This window comes from Colobus angolensis, unplaced genomic scaffold (genome assembly GCF_000951035.1).
Source record: "Colobus angolensis palliatus isolate OR3802 unplaced genomic scaffold, Cang.pa_1.0 Scaffold61, whole genome shotgun sequence".
Taxonomy (NCBI): Eukaryota; Metazoa; Chordata; class Mammalia; order Primates; family Cercopithecidae; genus Colobus; species Colobus angolensis.
In genome coordinates, this window is record NW_012119710.1 from 6,148,494 (window position 1) to 6,157,272 (window position 8,779).

The following is an 8,779-nucleotide window of genomic DNA, read 5'->3' on the forward strand; positions in this document are numbered from 1 at the left end:
AATCCTATTTGATAGAAAAAGAAATTTAAAGTACATGGAAATAAGATCCGGAACCCATGCCCATTCCTAACACTAAATTGCCTCTTTAATCATTCAGCATAAAAGCCAACATTGATTACTTACCATTGGCAGGCAATGGACCAAATGAGTGACAGGGATTGTCTAAGTCAACCCCCACTTTACAGAAAAGGAAACTGACACATACTAAAATAAAGAAACTGAAATAGGAGAACTGGGATTTGAACCTAGAACTTTATGACTCTGAAGTCTGAGATCCTGACTTCTATGCTCTATCTGGGGAAAATCTAGAAACTTGTTAGTACCTTTTCTTTTCCTATGTGTGCTCGCTCAGGTAATACAGGTTTTGCTGCAGTAACAAGTAAAATCACAAAGTTTAATACAGCAAAGTAGGTCAGACAGCCCCCTCCATCTGGTAGCTGTGCCATCTGAGACACATGGACTCCCAGGTCACTGTCGCAGGGAAAGTGAAAACTGGAGGGTCACAGGGGGTAACCCGAAGACCAGGCCTGGAGTGGGCTTACTTCATCTCCAGGCACTTTCCATTGGCAGGATTCAGCAGCATGCTGCAGAGCCCAGCTTTACTGCAAGGATACTGGGAAAGTCCTAGTCCTCTTGGGTTTCTAGGAAGAGAAAATAGTGAGCACAGCCCTGGCTCTGCTTCGTTATCTCCATTTTAATAGCTTCTCTTCTCCCCCTCCCACCCCACTCCCACCATTTCCACTGATAGTTCCACACATCCTTTCCTTCTGTGTTCCTTCTCACAAAATCTTGTTCTCAACAAGCTGACAATCAGCCTTCCAGGGGTATTAATAGGTAACATTCTGGGGAATTTCTTCTCTCAAGAGTATTTCCTTTTTAATCAGGGGTTATTCAAGACTGGAAGGCCTTAATCAGCCAAAGGAATGAAAATATAAGAGTTGACGTTGAGGCCTAATGCTAGATCATGCTGGAGATTTGAGGGACATCTTATCTACCCTGGCCTGCCTCAACTAAGCTTCAGTCTGGAGGGGTCTTAGCCCCTCTTCTTTCCCCTCCCTACCTCTACCCCTGGTTTTGACTGGCAGGATGTTGGGCTGCAATTTGGCTGGATTTGGCTAAAGTCCATTCTCCATCAGGGAGATAAGTAGAGGTTCATATAAGGGGCTTGGCATTCAGCTGAAATACCGGTCTCCAGACCACATGCACAGAACTTCCTTTATCGCCTGTCCTTCCCACTCCCACAGACCGACAACACTGTTCTAGAAGCATAGCATCAAAAATGGGCTTATTTTAAAGCATGACTCTCCAATAGGAAAAAAAAATTTAAAAATGGGTTTATTCATATAAAAAAAAAGAAAAGCTCAGTATCACTGATCATCAGAGAAATGCAAATCAAAACTACAACGAGATACCATCTCACCAGTCAGAATGGCTATTACTAAAAAGTCAAAAAATAACAGATGCCGGTGAGGTTGTGGATAAAGGGGAACACGTACTCCCTTGGTAGGGGTGTAAATTAGTTCAGCCATTGTGGAAAGCAGCATGGCGATTCCTCAAAGAGCTAAGAGCAGAACTACCACTGGACCCAGCAATCCCGTTACTGGGTATATCCCCGGAGGAACATAAATCATTGTACCATGAAGACACAGGCATGAGAATGTTTACTGCAGCATTATTCACAATAGCAAAGACATGGAATCAGCCTAAATGCCCATCAATGACAAATTGGAAAAAGACAGTGTGGTACATATACACCATGGAATCGATGCAGTCATAAAAAGAACAAGATCATGTCTTTTTTGGGAACATGGGTGGCGCTAAAGACCATTATCCTTAACAAACTAAAGCAGGAACAGAAAACCAAATACCTCACGTTTTCACTTATAAGTAGGAGCTGAAGGATGAGAACTCATGAACAACAGACACTAGGGTCTCCTTGAGGGTGGGTAGAAGAATATTGGGTAGGCCAGGCACGGTGGCTCACACCTGTAATCTCAGCACTTTGGGAAGCCGAGGCAGGTGAATCACGAGGTCAGGAGATAGAGACCATCCTGGCTAACACGGTAAAACCCCGTCTCTACTAAAAATACAAAAAATTAGCCTGGCGTGGTGGCGGGCGCCTGTAGTCCCAGCTACTGGGAAGGCTGAGGCAGGAGAATGGCGTGAACCCAGGAGGCGGAGCTTGCAGCGAGCCGAGATCGTGCCACTGCACTCCAGCCTAGGCAACAGAACAAGACTCCGTCTCAAAAAAGAAAACTGGGTGGTAGGCTTAGTACCTGGGTGATGAAATAATCTGAACAGCAAACAAACCACCGTAACATGAGTTTACCTATGTAACAAACCTGCACAAGTACCCATGAACCTCAAATAAAGTTAAAAAAAAAAAAATGGACTATTGTAGTGTGTAGTGCGCAGACCTGTATGGGGCCCTACTCCCAGGTAGCTCCCCTTCCATGCCCTTGGGGAGAAGGACCACCTGATATGCTGTGATTAGGAGCTGCCTGACCCAATTTCCATCCATGGAAGTTGGACAGACCCCTCTACTGAGGACAGGCCTTTTCATGTAGAGACAGTCCCTGGGGCCCAGCATGGGTAAAGTCCCTGGCAATGCCAGCACCCATTCTCCTGTTGCCAGAGGCCTGCCTATGTTTAAGGGCCTCATCTCTGTGCTCTCTCCATCACCCAGTTTCCCCAGGGCTCTCTGATCCTGTCCCCTCAACTCTAGCACCCTTAGAAACACAGCACATCCAGGAAAACTTCTTTTCGCTCCTGAAACCACATCCCATCAGATGCTGGTACAAATATACACATACAGACACACATAGTCCTGTATGCAGATATGCTCAGACACACACTGAGACATATACCCACCCACATACATCCCAGTCAAAGGCAGAGAAAGACGCATATGCATACACAGAGAGATTCAGGAACATAAGGCTGCAAAGCTTTGCAGGCGTATGCATTCACAGGTGTACACACACAGACATATCCATAAATACACAGAGATATATAAATACATGCACACTCAACATGCAAATTCATACTGACAGATTTGTGCACGTTTACATATATAAATTCACACATATACAGGTATACACGTACACAAACACTGACTCATGTACACACCATATACGCACACATGTACATGTGCACACACAGAAATACTTCTGTATTCTCCCTGAGCTCCATGTAGAAATACACTCCCAAGAAGTCTCTCTCTCCCCTCTGCCTCCACCCCCCACAATCCAGGGCTCTCTACCCTCTTGATACCCAGTCTCAGATGTGAGCTTCCTGCTTCATCAACTCTACATCCTTCCTGGAGCCCAGTACCTCATCTGTGACAAAATTAAGAGCAACAACAATAATCTCTCTCAATGTCCCCAGGGTCTGAGAAAGTGGGTGATGGAGAGACACAGAGGCCTGGGTCTGCAGAACTGGGAATGGGAACTACCAGACACTCTGGCTTTGCGCCCAGGGCTCTGCTGAGGAGAAGCCACTCCCTCCTAAGGATGTGGCCCCTCTGCAGAGGTAGGCCAGGAGGAAGGAAGGGGAGGATCATCACCCTCCTGGCAATGGATGGGGAACATGCCTCAGAGGAGGCTGGGGACTCACAGAGGTGACTGGGAATGGAATTGGGGGCCGTTATCAGAAGCCAGAAAGGCATAGGGCCTGAGGAGCAGTCTGCCCCAAGACAAGACTGCTTTCTCCCCACCTCCTCGTGGTGTTCCCTAGGTGGGACCTCAATGTTCCACACCAACTCTTGAATCAGCTCCATGGCCTTTATTTTGGAAAGCCACCCCAACCTGCAACCCATACTGAATCCAAACAAAGCAAGAGGACCAGAAAAGCACCCCACACCAACTGAGCTCCCACCCCCCCACCTCCCCAATCCTTACCCATACTCCCAGCCCCTCACCTCCACCACACCCATCCCTACTCCCATCCCCCCCCTCCCACCTCCACCCCTACCCCATCGCTCCACCTCCCCACTCCCACCCCTACTCCCATCTCCACCACCTCTACTCCCACCACCCACACCCCCGCCCCAATCCCCCCATCCCTACCCCATGCCCAAGGAGGCCTTCAGGACTGCTCCACCCCAGGTCCCGCTTCGCCTCCCAGCGCAGCCGCCAGCCCGAACCTTACTAGGCCACCGGTCACTTTCCCGAAAGAGTGAACGCTTCCAGGATTTTCCCGAACTGGGGTAATCCCCCAAAGTGGGCAATAAAGAAACGAGAGTCAGGAAATGCTGTGAGAAGTCTGGATTTATGAGCAGCAGTGGTTGGGGGGCGGGAGGAGGCTGCGGGCAGGATCTCCGTGCCGCTGACTTAGAAGGAGCAGATGAAGGGCAGTCGCTTCTTGCATCGAGCTCGTCGCCAATAACCTCCTAGCAGCAGAGAGCACAGTGAAGTCCACTGCCCCGCTGGGTCTGGCCTGGGCTTCATCTCCTTCCCTCCTCAGGGGCCCCCTATGTCCCCATCAATGGCCATCATCCTCCGCCAGCTGTGTGCTTGCCCCACATCCCTACTGGCTCACATTTGCTGAACTCTTACTGCCAGCTAGGCTGTGTGCTAAACGCATTAGATGGACTTAGGTGGGCTATTGCATTTAATCCTCACCATGACTCCAAGAGGTGGGTGCTGTCATTATCCCCATTTCACAGATGAGGAAACGGGGGCTTAGTGGAGATAAACAACGTGCCTGTATCTCAGTCGGTAAGTGGCAGCGCTGGGATGTGAACTGCAGCGGTCTTTCTCCAGCACATATGGTCTTAGCCACTATACTAAAGTGCCTCACATCTGGCACCCATACTGCTGCTCACATCTGCTGTTGGAGGCGGGCATCTTGTCTCTCAGCCATCCCTAATTCCCCCATCCTTCCTTTTCTCTCATCCGCACCTTATATCCACTTCCGCTACTCTCATTGGTCACATCTGTTGTTGGAATCTATTGCCCTCATATGGAAGGAGGCAAATAATTTTCCCACACACACACCATCCAGCCCACCCCCCACCTCCTCTCCGGAACTCCTATCACCTGGTTTTGCTTTGAGGATTCCCTACGTCTCAGCCCTCCTCACACACAGGACTTTGATTCTTGAGTCAGCACGAGGGTCTGAGTTTGGGGAAGTGTGCTCAGGCAGCTCAAAGGGGTAGTATTAAGAATCCACTTTACTACCCCTTCTCCCTGCCCTAGTGCCCTTCCCCCTCACCTTTGGTGCATAGAGCCACGCAGCACCCACTCCCATTCCCAGGTTGCCCTGGGGACCAGTATGCAAAATTCCAGTGGCTCCCATCAGTCCAGCAAAACCGCTTCCACAGGAACTAGAGAAGTGACAGGCTAGGTCAGAGGGCAGAGGTTCAGATCCAGGACCTCACAGAACATCCCCTGCTGACTTCTCTCACTCTACCCCACCAGGAGCCAGACACCCTAGAGACCCACTCCTAAGAGTTTCCAGGCAGTGACAAGAAGAGCAACCATCTCTCTCAGCCATCACACAGAGCAGGCTTCTCATACTTTACTGTGTGTACATTATCTCCCGGGGATCTTGTTAAAACGTAGGTTCTGATTCGAGAGTTCTGCAGTGGGGTCCAAGATTCTACAGTTCTAACAAGCTCCCAGGTGATGGTGGTACTGCTGATCTATGGACCATACTTTGAATACCAAATTTAATGCCACTTATTCACGCACAATTCCAGAATCACCCTGAGAGAAGAAGGTCCTCATTTCAGGGATTAAAAAAAAAAAAAAAAAAAACAAGTCTCCAAGGAACCTATTTAGCTAGCTTTCTAAGTGACTAAGCTGGGTGGGCCTGGACTCTGTCTCATGACTCCAGTGGTATGCTGGTAAATGTTTATACCAGCTCTTGGGGTGGGTGGAAGGATGGGGAGTAGAAAGGAGCCCTGATGTGTAGCAATTGCCAATTTCCTGTGTGTAAATACTCCCACCATGGCTGATGTCAAGCTGCAAGCATGTAGTCACTGAGCATGGAGTTGGGAAGAGATGTGCATCATCAGTTCTCCTGAGCCAGTAAGCCAGCTCCGGAACATCATTGCCTGCCACATTAAGGACACTTTAGCTGCTGGCCTGAAGCTTGGCACCATCAGGTGCTACTTTAACACAATCAGAAAGAACTTACTGCACCCGAGAGTTGGCCCCTGACTTACCCAGCCCCTGAGGATGCCTCCAATCCAGACCTGGGCCTGGTTGGCTGTGCTAGCATAGCACTGAATGCGATAGTTGAAGTTGAAGTTGTGGATGGAGAGAAGGTTGCCTCCGTAGCATTTGCTGCAGATGTTCTGCAGACAGAAACAAAGTAGAGAATTTCCTCTTATTTATTTCAAGTTTCTGAGTCTCCAGGCAAGAGCCCAGCATCCCTTTTCAGGTTAAAAATAAACCTACTCGCCTCCCTTAATCCTATCTTTTGCTCTTTAATTAGCTATCAGGACAATCCTGCAGGAAATAATAATACTCATAATAGTTATAACCACCTTTTATTGAGAGTTTATTATGACCCAGTGACTATTCCAAACACTTTTCATGTATTATCTCATATAATGCTCACCACAACTCTAAGAAGTTTTATCTTCGTTTTACAAATGAAGGTGCTAAAGCTCTGAAAGGAAAAGCAACTTGCCCAGGTAACACAGCCAATACAAGGCAGAACCAGAATTTAACGCAGGTGTTTCTAACACTGAAGCCTTTTGTTTAAATCAGTGGTTCTCCCCCAGACCAACAATATCATCATCACCTGGGGATTTGTTGTAAATGCAAATTCTCAGGCTCCACCCCAGCCCTCCTAAATCAGAAGTTGTGCGAGTGAGGCCCATAAATCTGTTTTAACAATACCTCCAGGTGACTCTGATGCACTAGCCTAAATGAGTAGGGAACAGAAGACTGAATGTACTCTCTTCTCCCCCAGGTCCTCCGCAGTAGCCTCCCTACTACTTACCTGAGCGTTTGCAAACGTTGTAGGAGTCCGCACCAATCGGTAGTGGCAGGCCCTGCACCTTGGACTTCCCTGCACTTCAACTGTGTCTTCTTCCCTGGGGCACTGAAAGTCCTTGTCTAAGGCAGCTGGGTCCGACTCCATGGCTTCCTCATCCTCAGAGGCGTCTTGACAGGCAGAAGCCTTGACCTCCTCTCCCTCTGCCTGAGTCACCTCTTCAGTCAGAGCCAAGTCTCTCTCCTGCTCCCTTGAACTAACCAGATCCTGGCCTAGGTCTGCCTCTGTCTCTAGGCTCTCCAGATGGGCGACATCATTCTCTGGGAAAAAGAAGTAACCTGCCATCAGGTCAAGAGGTTCCTTTTTCCAGCACCGTGGACAGCTCCAGCAACCTCACCTGAGCTTTCCTAGGAACTCCACCTGAAGCCAAGACTGGAGGATTTCCTTGGTGTTAGGTAAGGAGAGATCTCTCGGGTCACACCCACAAATGGACAAGAACTTGACTCCTGGCCAACACCATGAGTGTGTGTTTTGAAGATGGGAGAAAGCACGTGTGAGAAGTCCGGAGCAGTCACCAGCCCTTCATCTTAACAGGTGGGTGGTTTTTCCTTTAGAAAGTACAGGTTACAGTTGGCTGGGCGCGGTGGCTCAAGCCTGTAATCCCAACACTTTGGGAGGCCAAGGTGGGCGAATCATGAGGTTAGGAGTTCAAGACCAGCCTGGCAAATATGGTGAAACCCCGTCTCTACTAAAATTACAAAAATTAGCCGGGCGTCGTGGCATGTGCCTGTAGTCCCAGTTACTCGGGAGGCTGAGGCAGAAGAATTGCTTGAACCTGGGAGGCGGAGGTTGCAGTGAGCCGAGATCGCACCATTGCACTCCAGCCTGGGCAACAGAGCGAGACTCCTCAAAACAAAAAACAAAAAAACAAAAAAGAAAGTTCCAGGTTACAGTTCTGAGTCCAGCTGATATCTTACCGGAGATGAGCTGTATTGGCTAAAGAGGGAAGGCTGTGGTCCTGACCTCATGAGTGCAAATAAAAGCTGGGGGAGGGGAGTGTAGGAAAAAGGAAAAAAGAGAAAAATGGATGAGGAGGGAAGGGAGAGACTTACCCAGATGAAGAGCAGAAACTGTTCCCAGCAGAAGAATTGGCAGGAGCAGGAGGCGTTGCATATCTACTGTCTTTTAGTGAGGACGCTACTCCACCTTCCTTCTGCGGGCTGTCTTTGTGTATCTAGTGTAGCCCCTGGCACATAGTATAGAGGGAATGTTTGTTTAATTGTTTGATTAAAGAGCACACTAGATTGCTTTCTCTTCTTGCCATGAACAGACGCTGAGCTGGAGAGTCTAGAAAAGGAATAGTGGGAGGGATAACTCAGGTATAAAAGTTCGTTTGTCTTCCAGTCTCCGTTGCTGCTCTCCAGTATCACCTTCAGCCCAGACTCCTGCCCCTGCGGGGACAGGTCTGCTTAGCCATGATGTTCCTAAGGACAGGCCTCCTGCGTGCTTGCCCTATGAGGTGCTGCTTCTTCCCAGGGCCTACCTTGGTCCTGCCTGGGCAGCCAGAAGAGAACTCACCTTCCAAGAGTCTGAGACCTCCACTCTCAGTGCCTCTGCCTTCGGGACCCAGAAGCAGCCTTTATACTGGGTTTTTGGGGAAGTGGGAAGAGGCCAGAATGATTGCTCTAGGCCAGGGTTGGGGACCGAGAAGCTGATAACGAAGTTTGCTCAGTTATCTCAACCCTGTGCCCTGTTCTCTGCTGGGACTGCAGGGACCTGCCTCCTGGGGCCTACTGCCATGTATGGGTGCCCCATACCCTGGTTTGCTTCA

General features: G+C 49.1%; 1 protein-coding gene across 1 annotated transcript; it reads right to left on the reverse strand.

Annotated features, from left to right (window-relative positions):
* Positions 1 to 4,250: 4,250 nt before the first annotated feature.
* On the reverse strand, positions 4,251 to 8,563 carry PRG3 (proteoglycan 3). Its single transcript, XM_011963400.1, has 6 exons — positions 8,527 to 8,563; positions 8,061 to 8,194; positions 6,955 to 7,268; positions 6,170 to 6,301; positions 5,215 to 5,326; positions 4,251 to 4,390 (listed from the first exon to the last, which is right to left on the reverse strand). Exons 2-6 carry the CDS (start codon positions 8,119 to 8,121, stop codon positions 4,332 to 4,334), a joined length of 678 nt encoding a protein of 225 aa, XP_011818790.1. The 5' UTR covers positions 8,122 to 8,194; positions 8,527 to 8,563; the 3' UTR covers positions 4,251 to 4,331.
* Between the last annotated feature and the right edge of the window lie 216 nt (positions 8,564 to 8,779).

Bases quoted from the DNA above. Each gene is read 5' to 3' on its own strand.
- PRG3 (XM_011963400.1), bottom strand. From the start codon at position 8,121: ATGCAACGCCTCCTGCTCCTGCCAATTCTTCTGCTGGGAACAGTTTCT. The intron at 7,269-8,060 runs GTAAGTCTCTCC...TCTTTTTCCCAG, and splicing joins AGTTTCTGCTCTTCATCTGG to AGAATGATGTCGCCCATCTG. The intron at 6,302-6,954 runs GTAAGTAGTAGG...TTCTGTCTGCAG, and splicing joins CAACGTTTGCAAACGCTCAG to AACATCTGCAGCAAATGCTA.